Source organism: Sciurus vulgaris (genome assembly GCF_902686455.1).
Source record: "Sciurus vulgaris genome assembly, chromosome: 10".
NCBI classification, from domain to species: Eukaryota; Metazoa; Chordata; class Mammalia; order Rodentia; family Sciuridae; genus Sciurus; species Sciurus vulgaris.
This window is the reverse complement of record NC_136470.1, coordinates 114818007-114841353: the sequence shown is the minus strand read 5'-3', so window position 1 is coordinate 114841353 and position 23347 is coordinate 114818007. Positions and strand designations below refer to the sequence as shown.

At 41.4% G+C, this 23347-nt stretch overlaps 2 protein-coding genes across 10 annotated transcripts in view; both read left to right on the top strand.

Annotated features, from left to right (window-relative positions):
• The window catches only part of RHOA (ras homolog family member A), a 54486-nt gene extending 33523 nt beyond the window's left edge, over window positions 1-20963 (top strand). For 8 of the 9 annotated variants that reach the window (XM_079155673.1, XM_079155674.1, XM_079155669.1 and 5 more), the window contains 4 exons: window positions 10921-11078; window positions 13799-13919; window positions 18268-18454; window positions 18547-19641. In XM_079155673.1, coding sequence (XP_079011799.1) covers window positions 10923-11078; window positions 13799-13919; window positions 18268-18454; window positions 18547-18763 — 681 coding nt within the window. In that variant the 5' untranslated portion in view covers window positions 10921-10922 and the 3' untranslated portion in view covers window positions 18764-19641. Of the gene's footprint in view, window positions 1-10920; window positions 11079-13798; window positions 13920-18267; window positions 18455-18546; window positions 19642-19708 lie in introns of those variants that run through there. The other variant, XM_079155675.1, reaches the window with a different exon arrangement.
• A 1003-nt stretch (window positions 20964-21966) lies between these two features.
• Window positions 21967-23131, top strand: GPX1 (glutathione peroxidase 1). Its single transcript, XM_079155680.1, has 2 exons — window positions 21967-22297; window positions 22560-23131. The coding sequence occupies exons 1-2, from the start codon at window positions 22049-22051 to the stop codon at window positions 22917-22919; spliced, it is 609 nt and encodes a 202-aa protein (XP_079011806.1). The 5' UTR covers window positions 21967-22048; the 3' UTR covers window positions 22920-23131.
• Window positions 23132-23347: the final 216 nt, after the last annotated feature.

The window sequence follows — 23347 nt, the reverse complement described above, 5'->3', positions numbered from 1 at the left end:
TGCCAAGACTATTCAATGGGAAAGAGACTATAATCTTTTCAACAAACACTGCTTGAATAACTAGATTTTCACATGCAGAAGAATGAAGTTGGATCCCTACTTCGTGTTTTGTTTGTTTTAATATTTTTAATTGTAGATGGACACAATGCCTTTATTTTATTTATTTAGTTTTATGTGGTGCTGAGAATTGAACCCAGTGCTTCACACGTGCTAGGCAAGCACTCTAGCACTGAGTCACAGCCCCCCTACTTCATGTTCTGTATAAAAATTAATTCAAAATGGAACAAAGATCTAAATGTAAGACTTAAAACTATACAACTCTGAAAAAAGCACAGGTTTCTCATCACCTTAGATTTGTCCATGTTTTTTAGGACATCAAAACCACCAATAACCAAAGAAAAATAGATAAATTGGACTTTCATCGAAATAAAAAACTTATGCTTCAAAGGACACTATCTAGTGAAGCTGAAGAGACGGCTCCTCTTGGAGAGCGCTCATCTAGCATACGCAAGGACACTATCAAGAAAGTGAAAGAAAACAATTTAAAAATAAATGGGCAATAGATTTGAATAGACATAGAAATATACAAATAACCAGTGGCACATGAAAAGATGCCAAACATCTCTAGTCATTAGGAAAATGCAGATCAAAAGCATGCAAGATACAACTTCACACCCATTTGTATGGATTTTAAAAGTATTAGTGAGGATGAGTAATTGGAACCTCTGTACATTGCTGATGGAAATGTACTATGGTGCAACTGCTATAGGAAACCTTTTGGGAGTTCCTCAAAGGAATTAAAAGCAGAAACTCAAACAGGTACTTATACCCCCAGCATTTTATTGAAGAATTATTATAATAAGTAGGTGAGAGGAAAGGTAGAAACACCCAAATGTCCATTGGCAGATGAGTCGATAAACAAAATATGGTTTGTCCACTCAATGGAATATTGTTTGACCATAAAAAGGAATATAGCTCTTGTATCACACTACAACAAAACAAAAAGACATTTTGCTGAGTGAAATAAACCAAAAAAAAAAAAAAAAAAAAAGACCAATATTGTGTGATTTCAGTTATGTGCTATTCAGGGACAGAAAGTAGTTTAAGTTTTATTAATTGAAAGGAGAGGGGAATGAGGAGTTACTCTTTAATGGTCTCAATTTCCCTTTGGAGTAATGGAAAGGTTTTAGAAATAGTGGTGATGGTTGTACTACATGAATATACTTAATATAATTGAATTGTACATTCTGATTGTGGATTTTTGTCTTGTATGGTATTTTTGTTTTTGTGAATTTTTTGCAGTGCAAGGAGATCAAACCCAAAATCTTTCACATACTAGACAGGTGTGCTACCACTGAACTATTTCTCCAGCCTGTTTGTTTTTGGTACCAGGAATTGAACCCAGGGATACTTTACCACTGAGCTACAATCCCAGTCTTTTTAAAATTTTTTTCTTCTGAGACAGGGTCTTGCTAAGTTGCTTAGGGCCTCAGCCTCCTGAGTCATTGGGGTTACAGGTATGTACCACCACATCCATCTGTTTCTTTGTTCAGTGGTTGGAATTGAACCCTGGACCTTGCACAAATTGGGAAGCACATTAGCACTAAACTATATTCCCAGCCCTATGTAGTGTGTTTTTTCTGAAGAACTTAAAATGTTAAGTAATAAGGTGGGGCGGAAGTGGAGTCCAGAGCTACTACTAGAGATGGGTTGAAAGCCACTAATGATGTTGGTAGGCATCATTATCAGACTGTCACTAAAAGGTATCATGTGGCTGCTGTGTTTACACTGCAAAAACCCATGCTTCTCATCTGGGGATGTAGCTCAGTGGTAGAGTACTACCAACAGATATTTCTGATGGAGTCTGTAAGAAATATGTTTTGGAAAGTGCCTCATTATCAATAACAGCAGAGGGACCACCCTGAAATGTAGGGTTGCTCCGAGTAATTGTGACCAAATCAACCAGGGTTTGGGCATCACACAAAAGGCATTCTTGGGCTGGGGCTGTAGCTCAGTGGTAGAACACTTAGTTGCCTTGCATGTGTGAGACACAGAGTTTGATTCTCAGCACCACATTAAAAAAAAAAAAAAAAAAAAAAAACATAAAAAGATATTGTGCCTGTTTACAACTAAAAAAAAAAAAACATATTTTTTTTTTGGACGGGGGTTATAACTCTGGTAGAGCACTTGCCTCACATGTATGAGGCACTGGTTTCAATTCTCAGCACTACATATAAATAAAAGAAAAATAAAGGTCTGTCAATATCTAAAAAAAATTTAAAAAAAATAAAAGTGTGTGTATATATATATATATATATATATATATATTTTTTTTTTTTTTTTTTTTTTTTTTTTTTTTTTTTTAAAGGCATTCTTTTAGGGGGTAGGTACTACCAGGGGCAGGGGTTGAACTCAGGGGCCTTCAACCACACCACATTCCCAACTCTTTTTTTGTATTTTATTTAGAGACAGGTCTCACTGAGTTACTTAGCGCCTGGCTTTTTCTGAGGCTGGGTCCTCCTGCCTCAGCAGCCTCCTGAGCCGCTGGGAATATAGGTGTTGCACCACTGCACCTGGCAGGGCATTCTTACCTAACTCCTCCTCTGCTATTGTTTGGCATTATGTTCAAATCCCCTTTTTCTTCTTGTGGAAAGTAGATGATTTCTAGAAGAGTGACCTTTTGCCATTTGTGTCCAGCTCTGTGATCTTCAGCAATAGCTCTAGTCCCATTCCCCTGAATTACTTCCACTAAGAGTACATCTTAGAGCCAGTGTGTAGCACATTTTCAATTCTTAGACAAACAAAACAAAGTTTTTTTTTTTTTTTTTAAGATCTTTTTTAGTTGTGATGGGCCTTTATTTCTTTATATGTGGTGCTGAGACTTGAACCCAGTGCCTCACACATGCAAGGCAAGTGCTCTACCACTGAGCTACAACCTCAGCCCCTCTTTTTTTTTTTTTTTTTTTAATACTTCAAGTAGATCATTGAATACCAACCACTCTATTGCTATAGCTTAAAACATCAAGTATTCTGGACATAGTTGCAAGGCCTTACTGACTTCTGTGTGTGTGTGTGTGTGTGTGTGTGTATGTGTGGTCATCAGTAATTTTGGGAGTGTAAGTATACTAGCACTGTGGGATTTCCATGTTGATTGTAGAATACTACCTGTATCTGTGTGTTGGGGGTGTGGGGAGGGGTGACGGGAATAGATAGAACCCAGTGGTACTCTAGTACTGAGCTACATCCCCATCTATTATTATCATCATCATCATCATCATTATTTTGGAACAGGGTCTTGCTAGGTTGCCAAGGCTGGCCTTGATCTTGTGATCTTCCTGCCTCAGCCTTGTAAGTAGCAGGGATAACAGAGTGTACCACGACACCAGATTTCTGTTATTAAAGCAAGGCGTGAGAGCCAAAGCAGGCTCCACATCCAAGTCAGGGTCATGTTATCCACACCCACACCTGAGCCCACATTACTGCTAGGATTCAAACCCAGGGCCTCAAGCACACTAGGTAAGCACTTTACTACTGAGTTACACCCCCAGCTCCACCTTATTCATTTTTCATTGTTGTGTTTAGCTGTGAGGTGTTGTAGCAGCTTCTGATACTGCATGTCTTACTTTCCAGGGAACTTTCTTAACCTTAGAGATCAAAGGGGCAAGACAACTCTGACATACTTGGTATATACTGCTCCCCCTCCCCCAAACATAAACAGTAAGAGCCAGCATTATTGCTCTGATACTACCTGGCTTTCTGGCAACATTTTACACAATGTTTTCATGTTATGAATCAGCTACACCATAGTAATGGTAGAAAGTATGTACAGAAGATCCCTGACTTAATGGTGGTTTCAGTTTAGTTTTGACTTTAGAAGGTTACAAAAGTGATATGCTTCAAGTAATAATTGTACTTAGAATTTTGATCTTTTCCAAAGTTCTATGATGCTAGGCAGTAAAGTGCCCCTCCTACTTAGCCATGTGATCACCAGCATAGAAAACCAAATACTCTACAGTGTACAGTGTTGCTCTGAACTATGATGTTCAGTAGGTCAGATATATTAAACGCTTTTTTGGCTTACAGTATTTTCAACTTATGGGTTTATTGGGATGTAACCCTATCATGAGTTAAATGATAGAGTGCTTGCCTAGAAAGTGTGAGTACCTGGGTTCAATCCCCAGTACCTTTAACATTTTTTTGGGGGGGGGGGGCGGGGGCTGGGGTTGTGGCTCAGTGGTAGAGCACTTGCCTAGTATGTGTGAGGCACTGAGTTCGATTCTCAGCACCACATATAAATAAATGAATAAATGTCTATCAACATCTAAAAAAAATTATTATTTATTTATTTTGGAGGTTTTGGGGACTGGAGTGTGTGGCTTAGTGGTTGTGTGTTTACCATAGGTGAGACCCTGTGTTCCATCCCTAGCACAATGTCAGGTTGACATGCTTGGTAGTCTGGTTTTTAGAAGGAACATCATTGGGATGTTCCTACTGAGTATATATTATATATTTCAAGTCAAAGTAGTATTCCAGACTGATGCCTTTTTCCGTATTTCTTTTCTTGACATGAATATTTGATAGAAATTTCAGTTTTCTAGTTCTTCATTGAGCCATAATTTTTCACCCTTTTGGCAAGTTTCCTGAATATGTGGAATCCTATGAGAAACAGTCATTGTCTCAAGAAAAAGACTGATTAGAGTGTATCAAGGAGACAGATATCTTATCTGTGTTCTTGGGAAACATGCTTCTTCCTTGGGTTTTTTCTTCCTCTAAGTGTGGATGTTATTCAGCATATTCTTACCACATTAAATGCAGCCAGAAAATATAGTTTGGGTTTGAATAGACTGAGCCAAAAGTGGTCCCTGCCCTTAGAGAACTTACATTTCAGGAATGGGAATGGGTATGAGTCAGGCACAAAGAAGTATATAACTCCTACCTTTTTCATATAGGGTACGATTCCTGATAAAAAGTAGTTGTAGCATGGTAGTGCATGCCTTTTTTTTTTTTTTTAAGTGAAGATAACCTCAACATTTTATTACTTTCATAACAAAACAATGAAGCTTAGAACTGGATCACTTGGCCCTTTCTTTTGTCTCCTCCCAGTTCAAAATGCTTGCATCTCTTAATAGCCAGCATTCTCTTAGATCTGCAATTAGGCTCAAACCTCAGCACAATCTTCTTTGTAGTTTTAACCTTTTTCCTGAAAATTGGCTTAGTCTGCCCATCATAGCCATTCTGTTCCCTGTCATAACTGCTGCTCTTCTTGTGTATACAGAGAATCCTTGCCCTTCTTGTACTGTGTCACTTTATGAGGTTGGTGTTTGCCACACTTCTTGCAGAATGTCTGACAGGTCTTAGAATGTTCACCATGTTTGCCGGAGTGTTATTGGCAAGGAAAGAAAGCAGTAGTGCATGCTTGTAAGCCCAACTACTCAGGAGACTGAGGCAAGAAGATCAAAGTTTGAGGCCAGCCTGGACAATAATGAGACCCTGTCTCAAAAATTAAAAATAAATAAATAAAAAGGGCTGGGGCTGTAGCTCAGTTTCTCAGTGCCCCTGGGTTCAGTCCTCAGTATGCCCACACACAGAAACAGGGTGAGGGAGAGTACTTGTGTAATATAAGCAACAACAGAGATCCAAGGTTCCATTTGGAGGCAACACCTGATTTGAGGAGTGGATGACTTACGGCAGAAATGGGCTTTAGAACAAAAGGTAACACCTGAGATGGACAGTTGGGATTCCCCTCCCCCACCCTACCCACCTCCCACCACTGGGAAAAGGGAAAAGATTTTCCGAGAAGGCATTGCTTTGAGCCAAAGTAGAAGATACATACAACTCCAGTTAATGGAACTAGGTGTGTGATAAGGAGTAGAGAGAAGGTGGGAAAACATTGCTATTAGAGTTTTAGAAGACGCTAAAGGCCAGGTTGGCGTTGAGAATCTTCTGAAGGTCAGTGAGCAAAGGTGTGATGGGCTGGAGCTCAGCCATGGAAATCAGGAATTTATCTGCAGCAGACAGGAGAAAAGAGAAGAGACCAGTTGGATTTTTGGTTTTGTCCAGATAGGCAGTGCTGAGAACTTGAACTGGACTGATTATGGGAATGAAAAGAGCTACCATTAGTGACAAAGACCCATGAAGTTGTAGAATTCCCCAGAACCTGAAATGGAGAACAGGAGTAAGAAAATCATTTAACACCTGGGTTTCTACATGAGTGAGTTGAGTAGGTTGGAATGGTAACCTGTTTTCATCACCAATATTGGAGGCATTGAAAAGAAATTTGACTAGAGTTGGAGTGATGTCTTGGAAATGTTGATGTTTGAGTTACAAATGGAGCACAACATTGAGGTAAGGTGGGTGTTTGGGAACAGGGCCACAGTGAGAGATGGAGGTTTGGGAGTCACAGAAATGATATGTGAGAAACTGAAATCCCCAGAGACAGAGTATTAGAAGAGTAAAGCAAACAATCATGGGAGGAATGATTAGATGTGGAGGCTATAGATAATTAAACAGAAGATTTAGAGCAGCACATTATTGTATTTTGTCTGGGAGGTACGAGGACAGGGAGTTAAATTGCAACAATCAGGCTGGGTGTAGTGGCTCACGTTTATAATCCTAGAGACTCGAGAGGCTGAGGCAGGAGGATCGTGAGCTCAAACCCAGCCTCGGAAATTTAGCAAGGCCCTGAGCAACTCAGAGAGACCTGTATGTAATAAAATATAAAAAAGGGCTGGGGATGTAGCTCAGTAGTTAAGTGTCCCTGGGTTCAATCCCTGGAAACAAACAACAACAACAAAAAAATCAAGATTAAGTTTACATTAGATTTTAATGGTAGCTGTGCACACTTGCACATACCTGTAATCCCAGTGACTCTGAGACTGAGGCAGAAGAATCTCAAGTTCAAGACCAGCGTCAGCAACTTAGTGAAACCCTATCTCAAAAAAAATAAATAAATAAAAAGGCTGGGGATGTAGCTCAGTGGTAGTGGTAAATTGCCCCTCAGTTAAATCCCCAGTACCTAGGGGGAAAGTTTTTTTTTTTTTTTTTAATTGATAGATCATTTGTAATTTCTAAGGGTTTCAGTAGAAGTTTAGACAGAAGGTACATTGGAAGAATTTAAGGGAAGTGAGTGGGTATGAAACAGCATGAATCTTTTCTTTGAAACAAGCCGTAAAGAGCAAGGTAACTAAAGGAATACATGGGTGTAGGAAGATTTTTTTTTTTTTTTTTTTTTGATTTTTTTGTTTTTTTTTTCCTGGTGGTGCTAGGGATTGAACCCAAGTCCTTGTGCATGCGAGGCAGGCAATCTACCAACTGAACTATATCCCCATCCCTAGATTTGTTGTTTTAAACGAGGAACAGAAGCTAAGGAGAATAACTCAGTGTGCATGTGCAAGAGTGCCCTGCACGTTATTTAAGTACAGTACTAAGTACAGGGAAACAGTAGAGAGGAACAGATTGGGTGACTGTAGGTGGGAAAACTATAAAATATTGGAGGATCCAAGGTTGGGTAGGCCTAGGTAGGAGACGAGAGAGTGTAGTTAGTAGTAACTGTTATTGGTTGATTGCCTTCTGTGATGCCAGACCCCAGGAGAAATGCTTGCTTTCATCTTCATAGTGCTTTAATGAGAAGGCTATGTAAGGAAGTGTAGGATATGGGCTCATGAGAGTCAATGAGCTGGTTGCTCCTGTTTATTAGGATTTATGGGGATTACTTGGGCCACTGCACGTAACCCTTCACTTACTTTTCTTAGACTCAGATACTCATTTTGAAATTATTTGCACTTAAGTGGGAAATGTACTGCAATTTGTTTTGTTTGTTTTTGCAGTCTGACACATACTTAGTGTTGTACCACTGAGCTACGTTCCCAGCTCATTTTAAATTCTATGTTCAGACAGGGTCTTAATAAGTTGCCTTGACTGACTTTGCACTCACAATCTTCCTGCCTCAGCCTCTGTTGTGTGCCATTGTGCCCAGGTGCACCTGAGTGGTCTTGTTTCCTTTGTTAATAGGAACCACTTAATATAATCTGCTCAGGTGCCAGAACACATTTGGCAGTCCTCCTTCTGTAGCCTCCTGAGTTGTTGTGAATACAGGTGTACACCATTGCACTTGGCTACTGAAAGGTTTTTTTTTTTTGATACTGGAGATTGAACCCAGAGGTGCTTTACCACTGAGCTACATCTCCAGCCACGACCACCCCCTTTCAAAATGTGTTTGTATTTTAAGACAGGATCTTACCAAGTTGCTTAGGGCCTTGCTAAATACTAAATTGCTGAGGCTGTCCTTGAACTTGAGATCTTCTTGACTTAACCTTCCAATCCACTGGGATCACAGGAGTACACCACTGCTCCCAGCTATTTAAAGGGTTTTTGTTTTTGGAGGGTTTTTTTTGTACCGGAGATCAAACTCAGGGGCACTCAACCACTGAGCCACATCCACAGCCCTATTTTGTATTTATTTAGAAAAAGAATCTCACCAAGTTGCTTAGCGCCTCACTGTTACTGAGGTTGGCTTTGAACTTGCTATCCTCCTGCCTCAGTCTCCTGAGCTGCTGAGATTACAGGCATGCACTACAAGGTCCGGCTGCTTAAAGATTTTGAACATCAAATAATTAAGAACTTTTGCAGCATATATAGTTATTTGCATACTTTTTTAAAACCCTAGCTAGAAATTTAATGTCTCAGTTTTTTTCTCCTAATTTTTCATGTTGCATACTTTATAGATGACTTAAATAGATAAGTTATAACTGACTTCCTAGGAAAATAAATCTATTGTCAGAGCACTGAAGAATTATGTCTGACACATCTATCAGAGTGCCCAATGTAGTTTCCTTTCTTAATCTGGCATTACCTACTGTGCTCAAATTATAGAAAAGTGGAAAGTAAAGATACTTCCGTGAAAATTCTTTTCCTGAGTGTTTTGTTTTTTGGTTTTTTTTTTTGTTTTTTTTATAGCAAGCTTGGTTTTTGACATTTATATTTTTTTACTTATTGTTGACAACTCTGATTGTAGTGCCAGACTGCCAGCATCCCCTGGCATCTTGAACTCTCCTTGTAACCATAGGCTTTTTTTTTTTTTTTTTTTTTTTTTTTTTTCCCCTTTTTCAGTTGTCAATGGACCTTTATTTATTTATATGTGGAGCCAAGAATTGAACCCAGTGCCTCACACATGCTAGGCAAGTGCTCTGCCACTGAGCCACAACCCCATCCCACCGTAGGCTTTTATTTTGTCCCATAATCACTTGTAATTTCTGTCTTTCACCAGTGATGATTGAATGGTTTTGCATTGTTCCTGGGTCAAATGTTCTAGCATATTTGGTTGCTAGATTAGTTGTTCCCTGGCATTTTCATTTATTGTGTCTTTACATTAAATTGAGAGATTGAGATAGATTATTTCTTGAATTGAGTGCCTTCTAAGAAGGATGCTATTTAAAGATGATTGTGTTTTCTTTTTCTTTTTTTTTTTCCCTTGGTACTGGGATTGAACCCAAGGATGCTTAACCACTGAACCACATCACCAGACCTTTTTTATGTTTGGAGACAGGGTCCTGCTGAGTTGCTTAGGGTCTCACTAAATTGCTGAGGCCAGTTTGAGCTTGGGATCCTCCTACTTCAGCGTCCTGAGCTACTGGGATTACAGGTTTGGGCCACCATGCCCAGCTGGTGGCTTTTTCTTGAATCAGGAAATTCCTGATGAATTTCGTTTGTATCCCATAATGTCCTGGTTGATTTGGGGGAGGGACATACTGGTTACCACTGAGCTGCCTTCCCAACTGCCATCATCCCTTTTAAAATTTTTATATTTTGATATGGTTCTGCTTAGTTGCCCAGACTGACCTCAAACTTGTGATCATGCTGCCTCAGCCTCCCAAGTAGCTGAAATTACAGGCCTGCACCATTGTACCCAGATAGTTGTTCGATTTCGGGCACAAACCAGTACATGTTAGACCTGATCAATGGTAGAGCCATGCATCACTCAATGGTGAGAATATATTCTAAGAAACATGTTAATTTCATAGTGAAAACATCATAGTTTCTTCAACTTTGAAAAGAGACTCAAAGTTGAACACTACAACTTTTTTTTATTCTTTTTCAAGATTAATTTGGTTATTCTAGGTTCATTAAGTTTCTGCAAAGAAGCCAACTGATATTTTGATAGGGATTGTTTTAAATCAGTTGATTAATTTGCAAGATATTACCATTTAACAGTATTATCTTTTCAGTTCATGACTTTTTTCCATTTATTTAGCTATAATTAGCAAAGTTTTGTGGTTTTCAGTCTGTTTTATACTATTTTAGTTAACTTTATTCTTCCTGATGCTATTATAAATGAATTTTTTTAGATTTCATCTTCAGATTGTTCATAGTATAGTATAGAAAATTGGGTTTTTTTCATCTTGATCCTTTTCATACAGCATTGCTGAGTTTATATATTCTTATATTTTTTTAATGAATTCCTTAGGATTTCCCATGTATAAGGTCACATCACATATAAATTAAAGTTTTATTTATTCCTTTATAATCTGAATGCCTTTTAACCTAATTGTCCTGGTCAGAACCTCCAATATTATGTTGGATAGAAGTGGCAGGAATAGTGCTTTGCTTCAGCAGCACATATACTAAAATTGGACCAATACAGAGAAGATTAGCATGACCCCTGCACAAGGATGACATGCAAATTTGTGAAACATTCCATATTTTTATGAGTCTGTAGGCCTTTTCTGGTAATACCAAAAAAAAAAAAAAATTTTTTTTTTTAAAGTGGCAGGAACAGACCTCCCTGTCTTGTTCCTGCAGTGTATTGGAACTTAGAATTTGTGTGCTGAGGCTTGTGCCCCATGGCCACAAATGAGTGCCATAGCCTGAGGCTGTTTATGGCTTCATATGCATTCCAAATAACACTTTTGTTTTGTGTTTAAGCTATGGCTGCCATCAGGAAGAAATTGGTGATTGTTGGTGATGGAGCATGTGGCAAGACATGCTTGCTCATAGTTTTCAGCAAGGACCAGTTCCCAGAAGTATATGTTCCCACAGTGTTTGAGAACTATGTGGCAGATATTGAGGTGGATGGAAAGCAGGTAAGTACACTTTGTATAATATCTGATGTCATTCTGCATATTAGGCTATTCATTGAGCCTGTAGAAAATTAGGCCTTTTTGCCTCTTTAAATACAAGATACAACAGAAATGTTGGAAAGAGTCAACCATTCTCATCATGTCTTCTTAGTCCAACTTTGTTCTTGTTTTGCCAAACACCTAGGGTGTTTTACCACTAAGTGATAGCCTGATCTCTCTTTATTTTGTGACAGGGTCTCACTATGTTGCCAGAGCTGGCATCAAACTTGCAGTTCTCCTGCCTTAGCCTTCCGGGTCACTGGGATTACAAGTGTGCTTAATCACACGCTACCAATTTTATTCATTTTTAACTGTTCTTGTCCAGACTTTATACATTCATGTGTATTTTACATTGGGGCATCCTTAGTGTATGGTTTCTTTTCAAGTTTATTTATATTTGAAATTTAGTTTATTATGAAATAGATAATGATCAGATGAACATTTTTGCATGGATAGACTGTTTTTTATAAGTTCTGTCTGTATTTCATCAAATCTCCAAGTAGGGGATTACTTTCAAGAGGTCCGTAATGATTGTGCTTCTCAAAAGGTTGTAACATTTAAAAAAATCCACGTTTATTTATTTAACAGTGCTAAGCATTGAACCCAACGCCTCTCACCTACTAGGTAAGCACTCTGCCAGTGAGCCAAGTCCCCAACTCTTTTTGAAATTTTTTTAATATTTTGAGACAGTCTTGCTAAATTGTCCAAGCCAGACTTGTGATACTCCTGCCTCAGCCTCCCAAGTAATTAGATTACAAGTGTATGACACAGCACCTAGCATTTTTTTTTCCCTTGACTTTAACCTAAAACAGTCTGCCACAGTTGTTTTGATTTCCTGTTGTTTATGACAGAGCCAGGGTTTCCTCATATCTGTCCTGGAAGCCCTATAACAAGAATAGGACACAGGTCTTATGGAATTCATCTTCTACTCCCTTTTGTTGTCAAAATAATTTCTTACTTGACCTCCTGTACATATTCTAGAAAGGCATGATACTCTCAGCAAATGGGTCAACTGGATAAAAAGAAAACTAGAACAACATGCTTAGTCCTCTTGGCATGTGCTTTAACCCTTAATACATTAGCTTTCATAATTCTATTTCCTTTCTTATTTGCCTCCTTTACCTACCATCCCTTTCTGTCCCAGAATCACCTGTTCCTTCTTTGTGGCATCATGTGTGGAAAGTGGATTAAGCTATCTGCTCACAATTCAGTGTGTTATCATTATAAGGCTTCCTATTAGTTCTGTGACCCTTCTTCATTTGTAAAATGGCTTAGACCATTTTATAGGTGACATTAGAGTTCTGTGAAGTAATTGAGGACTTGGGGTTGTGACTCAGTGGTAGAGTGCTCAGCACCTAGCATGCATGAAAATGAAATAAAGGTATTGTTTGTGAAGTAATTGAAAATGTTTGGAAGCATCAAAGTAAGGGAGATACAGAAGTGCATAGGCAGCAAGACAAGATGGCAAGTGAGGAAGTCAGGGGCAGGACCAAAAGCAAACACTCCTGCCTCAGCCTCCTGAACCACAGGGATGTAGACGTGTGCCACCGCACCTGAAGGCAAACACATTTCTATCTGATGGTTATGAACATACAGCAGAGAGAGACCTCTGGGGCCTCAAAGAGCCAGTAAGCAAAGGGTATTAAATATCCATTCTAGGATTGAGATTGTGACTCAGTGGGGAAGCACTTGCCTAGCACATACGAGGCACCAAGTTTGATCCTCAGCACCACGTACAAAACTAAATAAAAATAAAGTTATTATTTTTTTAAAATCCACTTTAAAAATATATCCAATCTACTTCTGAGAAGAAGTGACAGAACTTGCTGCATTACTGAACAATGTGAAAGGGGTCCTGTATCCAGAGCCTAGGCATTGCTCTACTATGGGAGGGTGAGCATATTCTGAGGTGTGAAAGGAGTACTGCCCTATGTGATATACTCAATAAAGGCAGAACCATAGGCCTTTCCTGTGATTTCAGGCCTTGCCTAACACTTAGCATGTTGTTGGTGGTGTCATTTTATTTTTTGTTTTTGTGTGGGTTTTTGTTTTGTTTTGTTTTTGTACTGAAGTACTCTACCACTGAGCTACATCCCCATCCCTTTTTAATTTATTTATTTTGAGACAGCGTTTTGCTGAGTTGCCAAGGCTGGCCTTGAACTTAGGATCCTCCTGCCTCAGCCTCCCAATTCACTGAGATTACAGACACGTCCTACCACACATGGCTTGGTATCTTACACAGACTCAAATACAGACTTGTTTCAATGTTTCCACATTGGGGGAGAGTGAGGAGGTGACATGAAGTAAGAAAATGGTTGAATGAAAATGTATTTAATAAAAGTTACTCATTCTGGTTGTTTTCCCGTCTGCTTTGTAAGCCTGGTGAAATATTATTTACATTTTGATTTCCTTTCTTGTCTTCTCACTTTGTTTGCTACCATGATGTCATTTGTAATAAAATACATACAAGCTACAAAGGTATTTTGATCAGACATTTTGAATTGTGCCACTTTATTTAAATATGTCCTTTACATTTGGGTTTGATTCTCATAAAGTAAACACTTCTATATTTTACTATTTGGAATGATCTTCTCTTTAAATGTACTGTGATAATTTATTTTTTATTTTTATAAGTGGGTAGTGGGATTAACTTTGCACTTCCATGGTTGTTTTTCCCATCACAGGTAGAGTTGGCTCTGTGGGACACAGCTGGGCAGGAAGATTATGATCGCCTGAGGCCCCTCTCCTACCCAGACACTGATGTTATACTGATGTGTTTCTCCATCGACAGCCCTGATAGTTTAGGTGAGTGACCCTGCAGCCTAATGTTTGTCACTGCCTATTTATGTGGCAGGCATCTCTTTTCTCAGGTTTTTTCTGGGCATCAAGTTGCTGAAAAGCACACATGAGCTGCAAAGGAGTGGAGTCGTCAGTGGCCAGAAATCTGGAGCCTTGGCACTATAGAGGGTGGTGCTATGGATCCTTTTTCAGCCTAGGTGTCCAATTGCTACTGTGCTTGATTTTTTTCTCCCTTAACAATTCTGGATGGAACCCAGAGTCTCAGGCAAGTGCTCTACCACTGAGCACCACCCCTAGCCCAACTACTGTTTAAAATGTATCCATCTTGGGGCTGGGAATATAGCTCAGTTGTTAGAGTGCTTGCCTCTCAAGCACAAGGCCCTGGGTTCAATTCCCAGCACCAAAAGAAAAAAAAAAATGTATCCATCTTATAAAGTAGGTGGATTTCAGATACAATGCCATCTCTAATATATTTTATTTTAGTTGTTGATGGACCTTTATTTATTTATTTTTTATGTGGTGCTGAGGATCAAACCCAGGGCCTCACACATGCTAGGCAAGTGCTCTGCCACTGAGCCACAACCCCAGCCCCACAATGCCATCTCTTTAAGACTAAGATTTGGGGAAGACTTTGCCTCTGTCATTTTGTCAGTACTTCCTATTTAGTCTTTTGCCTCCCAACATCTCAGGTAATTTTTCTTTTCTTTTCTTTTGGTACTAGGGCTTGAACTTAGATGTATTCTACCACTGAGTTACATCCCCAGTCCTTTTTAATTTTGAGACAGGTTTTCGCTAAGTTGCTTAGGACCTCACTAAGTTACTGAGGCTGGCCTTGAACTTGCCATCCTCATGCCTCAGCCTCTGAAGTCACTGGGATTACAGGCATGTGCCCAACTTGCTCTTTATTTTTTAAAGCCCTGTTTCTTTTCTAAAAGCCCTATCTTTGCCCTTAAGTGTCTTAGTTGGTTATTAGAGACTTCTGCCTAACCATTTCACTAGCCCAGGTAGCCATATGCTTCAGAAGCCTCTGTACTTCAGAAAAAGACTATAATGCTGACCTCACACTGTAAAACAAAACCTGAAATAAAATTTACTTTCAGTTTGTACTAAAGATTCTGTGATCTTTCACTTAGTGCTGTAGCACTGTCATGACCGTGCAGAAGGTGAATCCAGGGACATTATCAGTCTTTTAGGGCCTACTGGTGACTTGAATACTTATGGTTAGAATGATTGTGTTTTTATCATGCTTGTCCCCACTTTAATGATAATACTAGGGTCACTCAAGACATTGAGCCACTTTTCAAGGTCACAAATTGAGCCCCATGTGCAAGTGTCTGCCACAACTGAGAAAGAGCAGGTAATCCCTGCCATTTGTCCATTTAGGTCATTTACAGCAATTGTGATTTAGTTTTGTGGTTGTTTTGTTTTTGGTGGTACTAGGTATTAAAGACAGGGTCTCCCTGAGTTGCTTAGGGCCTTGCTAAGTTATTGAGGCTGGCTTTGAACTCACAGTCCCCTTGCCTCAATATTTTAAGCCACTGGGATTACAGGTGTGTACCACTGCACCTGGCCATTTTTTATTTTGAGATAGGGTTTCACTAAAACCCAGACTGGCCTCAAACTTGCAGTCCTCCTGTCTCAGCATCCCAAGTTGCTGGGCTTACAGGTGTACACCACACCCGGCCTAATTTTGGTTTTCAGACCAAACTGGCTTCCTGTCAGGGACTGCAAAAGGACTGTGGAGGCTGGAGGCAGAGCTTTAGACCACAGAGAAAATGGAGCTATTTGACATCTCAGACACATACATAAAGGTCTTAATCTAAACCCTAAACCCTATGGGAATGAGGAGGATTTTGGGTTCTCATCATCCAGGATATAATCCTATAAGGACAAACTACCTTCAGAACAAAATATTGTTTCCTCTTCTCACTTTTTTCATTTAAAAACCATCTGTTGCTGGGTGTAGTAGCACATGCCTGTAATCCTAGCAACTCCAGAGAAGTATCCTAGCCTCAACTACTTATCAAGACTGTCTCAAAATAAAAAAAAAAAAGGCTGGGGATGTAGCTCAGTGGTAGAGCACCCCTGGGTTTAATCCCCAGTATTGGGAGGCCGGCAGGGGTGGGATGGGGGGTGAGTGTCTCCTAGTCTCAAAGGACATCTTTGACTTTTGACCTCTGCTTGTTCACTGTCCATGGCTTGGTTGTTTTTGTTCTGTTTTTGAAGTGCTAGGGACTGAACCCAGTGGTCCTATACTACTGAGCTATATCCCCAACCCTTTTTGTTTATTTTGAAACAGGGTCTTACTAAGTTGTTAAGACTGGTTTCAGACTTGTAATGCTCCTGTCTCAGCCTCCCAAGTTGGTGGCATTACAAGTGTGTGCAATCACACTCAGAACCTTGGCTCGTTTATGCTAGCCCATTCCACAGAGGGTATGCCCTAGGGAACAGAGGAAAAACAGAAAATATATAGGCAAAGAGATTGCTCTCCCACTGACATAGAGACACATCTGGGTGCAGGAGAATTTCATACATAGGGTACCTTTGTAAGGGAGTGGGGGTAGAATCCCACCAGTAATTTTCCTCAGTTAAAAATGTGTCACAAAAGAGCCGGGGTTGTAGCCCCATGTTCAAGGTCCTGTGTTCAGTCCCTAGTGCTCAAATAGTGTCAAAATTAATGGGAAGTTTTAAAGTCCATACAATTGGACATGGTGATACACACCTATAATCCCAGCTATTTGGGAGGTTAAAGCAGGAGGATTGCAAGTTCAAGGCCAGCCTTAGGAACTCAGTGAGACCCTGTCTCAAAATAAAAAATAAAAAAGGGTCGGTGATATTGCTCAGTGCTTAAGCACCTCTGGGTTCAATCCCTGGTTCTCCCCAACTACTCCCCCCCCCCAAAATAAAAATTAAAAAGATGGGAGCTTTTAAAAGTTGGAATTAAGGGAGTGATATAAGCTCACCTTTTGAAGGTATCACTGTGGCATCTGAACTGACCATAGGTGCAGAAATGAAAATGGGGTTCATCCAAAGCTGTTTGGCTTCACTGTTAGATTGATGGCCCTTTTCTTGTTATTGCTCTGAAAGCTGAGACACTGTTCTTCTTTAGGAACCTCCGTGTTCAACAATAAGGCTTTGAGTTTCAAATTATCACATTCATAATATAATTGACTCAGTAGCTGCTGTAGCAAAGGAAGCAGCTGAATATCTGTCCTTAATGCTGAAATGGAGCATTGGATTATGAGAGATTTTTCTGGCCTTGCTTGAGTAACTTCTCTGTCTGATACAGTCTTTCATCCAGAAATCCAGAAGACAGAGCATCTTTCCATTTTCTAAGTAGCCCTTTCCTTTTGGTAATTTTGTCTTGAAGTCAGAGAGAAAATAGTTTATTTTTAAAGTAGTCTCTGATAATAGTAGGTACATTTTGAATGGTCATTATACTAAGCACTTTATATATATTGACTCAAAGCAACCTTATTATATGGTAAGTATTAAACTCAATTTTAAAATTATCCCTGACACCGAGATAGTTTACCACAGGAGGTTAAACTTAGGCCCTCCATCCATCATAAAGTATGTACAACCTTTCCTAGTTAGAACGATACAATATTGGAAAGAAACTACAGCTAGTTTTTTGTTTCTTGGGTTTTGTTGTTACTTTGAGTGATTCTTCATACTGGGCATGGTAGCACATGCCAGTAATCCCAGGTGCCTGGGAGGCTGAAGCTAAAGGACCACAGTTTGAGTCCAGCTTGGACAACAAACATAGTAAGAACCCTCTCTCAAAGAAATATAAAAAATAAAAAGGCTGGGGATGTAGCTTATCAAGTTTAAGGCCCTGAGTTTAATTCCCAGTACTGCCAACAAACGTCATTCTTGAGTCATTTGAAATATCAGTCACCTTCATGAGGGAGGTTATGCTTTGGACCTGTGAGCAAGGTAGAATTGGACCAGCTACAACCCCACAATGGGGAACCCTTCTGTAAGCTGGGGTCTGAATTCATCTGCTAGCAGTGATAAGCATGACCGTAAGAATCCCTCTCTCTGGGACAGGTCATACCATGTGACACCAACCTATGTTTTGGATCTTTTGCTCCTCCAGTATCCGTACTTGGGCCCCTGTCTGCAGAGGAACTCAGCAACACTTTATGAAAATGAAAAGAGCTCATGGGTCAGTGTTTATGGGAAAGGAGTGAAATTTTCCCATTTTCTGTGGTTTAGAAACTAGTGGGTGTCCATTTAATGTTCAATATACTTCTCTCAAAGAAGTGTCTTTGCAATTTAAATAGGGCTCCTGGAGATTCTTCAAGATGCAATTTGTGTCCCCAAATTCTGTTCATTTTTCTTCTTTCAGAAAACATCCCAGAAAAATGGACCCCAGAAGTCAAGCATTTCTGTCCCAACGTACCCATCATCCTGGTTGGGAATAAGAAGGATCTTCGTAATGATGAGCACACAAGGCGGGAGTTAGCCAAGATGAAGCAGGCATGTTCTGGGGCAGGGCTTTGTCTTCCTGTAGCATTCTTGAACTTGGGCACCTGGCAGAAACCCTTACATAAAGTTGTCTCAAACCCTGGTCGCGAGCATAGGAGGCAGGCTCTCTATGTGATGCGCTACATCGCCAGCTCTAAAGTTGTTTACAGAGGGCTAGAAATCCTTCTTTGTTCATTTGGCCCTCACTGACTGGTGAGCCCAGGGACTCCTTAAGTCTTGTGACATGGAATGCGTCTCTCTCCCTTTCTCTCTCAGTACTCGGCAAGCATTCTGCTGCAGAGCTACATTCTCCAACCCTCGTATGTCCTTTTTTTTTTTTTTTTGTCGACGTTTTTTTGGGTACCAGGGGTGCTTAACCACTGAGCCACATCCCCAACTCTTTATTTTTTATTTATTTTGAGACAGGGTCTCACTAAGTTGCTGCTTAGATTCTTGCTAAGTTGCTGAGGCTGGCCTTGAACTTGAAATCCTACTGTCTCAGCCTCCCGAGTTGCTAGGATTACAGGTGTGAACCACCATGTCCAGCAGTATCTCTTTTGAGGTAGCTGTGCCCCCAAGTATTGATGGCCTGGGAAGAAAACATCCCAGCAGTACTCAATGCTTCAAATACAAGAGCTTTGTCAGGCTCTTTATTTCCCTCCATTTATTACCTGGGTTCATAGGAGACCAAAGATAAATTAGTGGCAACTGAAGGATAAGGAAATCTGAAGTCAGGAAGTCCAGACAGAAAGCCTAATGTCTTTATAATGAAGTAATGGTGGTGGTGGTGGTAACATCTTGGCCTCTCAGAAGCCAGATGGCCTAAGGGCTTCTACACTATAGGAATAGTGTCAATCTCTTTAACCCAAAAAAGCCACTGAGGTTTTGCTACCTGAAAGTCAAGGGTAGGCCCTATTTCCATCTGTGGGTATTGGTCCTCTATAAAGCTAATTACAGAAGACCCAAGGGCCTGTGCTAGATTCCTTCCTTAATCTTGCAGGATTCCATTGATCTCTTCCCTCATTTTCTCTACTTTCTGGAGAAGAATAGGTTTAATAACGATTGGGGGGAGGAAGTAATTATTGCATATCAGTTCCAGAATTTTCATAAAACAAGTTTAAATCTAGGAGTTTGGCAGTTTTAACAACAAAAGGACTTTTAATGCAGGTGCCTCTAGACTCAGCCTCTAGAGGATCGTTTGAGGCCAGCCTTGGCAACATAGCAAGACCCTATCTCAAAAAAAAAAAAAGAAAAACTTCTAGCTAAACTTAAATACTCTGAATTGCGTGTATGTAACAGTAATTAAGCACTTTTCTTTCCAGGAGCCAGTAAAACCTGAAGAAGGCAGAGATATGGCAAACAGGATTGGTGCCTTTGGGTACATGGAGTGTTCAGCAAAGACCAAAGATGGAGTGAGGGAGGTTTTTGAAATGGCCACGAGAGCTGCTCTTCAAGCCAGACGTGGGAAGAAAAAATCTGGGTGCCTTGTGTTGTGAAAACTTGCTGCAAGCACAGCCCTCATGCGGTTAATTTTGAAGTGCTGTTTATTAATCTTAGTGTATGATTACTGGCCTTTTTCATTTATCTATAATTTACCTAAGATTACAAATCAGAAGTCATCTTGCTACCAGTATTTAGAAGCCAACCATGATTATTAATAATGTCCAACCCGTCTGATCTGCCAGGGTCCTTCTGACACTGCTCTAACAGCCCTCTCTGCACTCCACCTGACACACCAGGCGCTAATTCAAGGAATTTCTTAACTTCTTGCTTCTTTCTAGAAAGAGAAATGGTAACTTTTGTGAATTAGGCTGTAACTACTTTATAACTAACATGTCCTGCCTATTATCTGTCAGCTGCAAGGAACTCTGGTGAGTCATCACTTTGGAGCTTTACTCCTCAGCAGATTTCATTTCCATAGCTCTGGAGTGGGCATCCAGTTTTTTGAAATGTACTCAGCCAGAAAGGCCCAAGTCCATGCAGCTGTGGCAGAGTTACAGTTCTGTGGTTTCATGTTAGTTACCTTATAGTTACTGTGTAATTAGTGCCACTTAATGTATGTTACCAAAAAATAAATATATCTATTCCAGACTAGATGTAGTATTTTTTGTATAATTGGATTTCCTAATACTGATATTTGTCATCCCACAGAAAAGTGTATTGGTTTTTTTAAAAAGAAAGTGTATTTGGAAATAAAGTCAGATGGAAAATTCATTTTTAAAATTCCCGTTTTGTCACTTTCTCTGATTTAAAAAAAAAAAAAAGGCCATATCACCCTTTTGACCCCTCATATCCCAGACCTTTCTCCAGAGCTGGGCTAAGTAAATAGGGATTTGGTTTCATGACTGAGGCAATTAGACACTTAAAGGTGGCATAGCCTTTCTCACCTAGACTGCAGGGACTGGCTCTTATTCACAATGCTTCTTCTCACTGTATCCAGGTTCTCTCCCAAAAGAGCCACTTGTTCTCATGGGTGGCACTTGGTTTTTCTCTTCTCTCCAGCTGACTAAACTTTTTTTCTGTACCAGTTAATTTTTCCAACTAATAGAATAAAGGCAGTTTTCTAAACTTCCTGTATCCTGGTGTGTATTTTGCTCTTTCCAGGGCTGGGAAAGGAGGGTGGACTCAGCCCTCCTGGCCTGGCTTACCCTGGAGAGGTTTGTTCCTTCAGGGTATGTATGTGAAATATCAGCTTGTTTGCAAAGGGGTGCTGCCTCCCCCCCCCCCCCCCCACACACACACATTAAACATTAACTTTTCTTCTCCCAAGAACATGGAAATGATTATCCTGTGCCACATGGAGTTTCAGAGCAGGGATGGCTGGAATGGGATTAAGCCTAATAAGGGGCCATTCTAGTCTGAATTTTCTTGACCATAGGGAGCTGTTGAGCAGAGCTCCACTACAGGAGGCTGGGGCAGGCTCTCTTTGGCACTACCTGTTAATAGAAAAACTAAGGGTGGTACTGTACTGGGTGCTGAAAGGTAGAAAGAAGACCAGAGGCCTGGATGTGAATATCCCCCAGAAAGCCTTTATAATGTTGGGAAGTGAAAACTACCTTACAAATGGAGCCCTGCATGCCTTCAACGTTGCCCACCCTTCCTCCAGTATGCCCTTTCTAAAATTAAGGAGCCTCATCGGAGAACTTGCCTTGGTAACCCTTATCGACAGGACCATCACTGCAAGTCATCCTAGCGACAGTAGGGCACATACTGCAAGGGCACAAGATGGAGGGCTGTTTATGCACAAGGCTGCTTCCACGGCCTGCGGCTGGTCTGCTTGGCTGAACTCCACACCCTAATTAAGGAACGTCTGAGAATGAATTCCGAGACCTTGAGTTCTTTCAGCGGGAACCCGGGCAGCCGCCTCCGGCCCAGCACTGGGTTGCTTGTGCCAAGAACAGACATGCCCGTGCCTCCGCCGGCTTTAGCCGAAGACTGCTGCGGTCCGCCGGGCCCCACCCTCCCGGTTGTCACCAGTTGGGGGAGGGGCGGGGCCTTTGGGGAAGGCGGAGGCCGGATGAGGCGGGACCCTCAAACCCGGAGGGGGCTGGAGGGCCGGAAAAGTGCAGGTGTCATGTGACCTCGCCGCCAGCCCCTTAAAAGGCACCGCCTGGGTTCCGAACTACGCTGATCGACTTTGTTTAGTTGCCTTACCCTACGCCATGTGTGCTGCTAGGCTGGCGACAGCGGCGGCCCAGTCCACGGTGTATACCTTCTCAGCGCGCCCGCTGACCGGCGGGGAGCCTTTGAGTCTGGGCTCCCTGCGGGGCAAGGTGCTGCTCATCGAGAATGTGGCTTCTCTCTGAGGCACCACGGTCCGGGACTACACCCAAATGAACGAGCTGCAGGAGCGCCTCGGGCCCCGGGGCCTGGTCGTGCTCGGCTTCCCGTGCAACCAGTTTGGACATCAGGTGCGCCGGGTGGGGCGGGTTAAGAGTGGGCGTGCAGTCTGCATTGGGGGCGCCGGCCTGGTAGCCTCCGGCCCAGTACCTGAAGAGGTGGGCCACCGACTTTTTTTTCCCTTCTGGTGCTCGTGGCGGCCGAAATTGAGACCCGCCCTGGGGTTGTGCAAGGAGGGCAACATCCTGTTGACTCATCGAAAAACTCCCCATTTGTGGTTAGAAGGTCTCCCTCCTCGCGGCCCCGAGTCCCAGCTGCCCTTGTTTCCCATAGGAGAACGCGAAGAACGAAGAGATTCTGAATTCCCTCAAGTATGTCCGACCCGGTGGCGGGTTCGAGCCCAATTTCCCACTCTTCGAGAAGTGTGAGGTGAATGGCTCCAAGGCCCATCCACTCTTCGAATTCCTGCGGGAGACCCTGCCCGCGCCGAGCGATGACCCCACTGCGCTCATGACCGACCCCAAATTCATCATCTGGTCACCGGTGTGCCGCAATGATGTTGCCTGGAACTTTGAGAAGTTCCTAGTGGGCCCTGACGGTGTGCCAGTGCGAAGGTATAGCCGCCGCTTTCCGACCATCGACATTGAACCTGACATTGAAGCCCTGCTATCTCAGATGCCCAGCTGTGCCTAAGGACCCTCCTCTTATCCTGCCAGCTGCTTTCTGTGGGTGTTTCATCCATGATGGTCTTTCCTCTAAACCTGCTTTGGGGAAGACCTGATTTCCGGGAAAATCCCCATAAGAGGGCGCTGGGCTTGTCCATCCCTGACTCCTGTCTGTCTAGATCAAGGCTTTTTTTTTTTTTTTTTTTTTAACCACTAATAAAAGTGCTGGGTGATACAGAATTGTGTGTTTTGTTTGTTCAATGTCAGAGTCAGCTGAGGGCAATTTTCCTACAAGCTCATTATCATAAAGGTTAATCCCCAACTCTGAACTTCCTTGTCCTTTGTTTTACATCCTATGTAATCCAATTTTTCTTATGTGGGAATCCAAGCTTCTGTCCCTATGCTTTTCCCTCTGCCAGGACATGCAACAGGGCCTTTCTGGGGCCTTGTTATAGC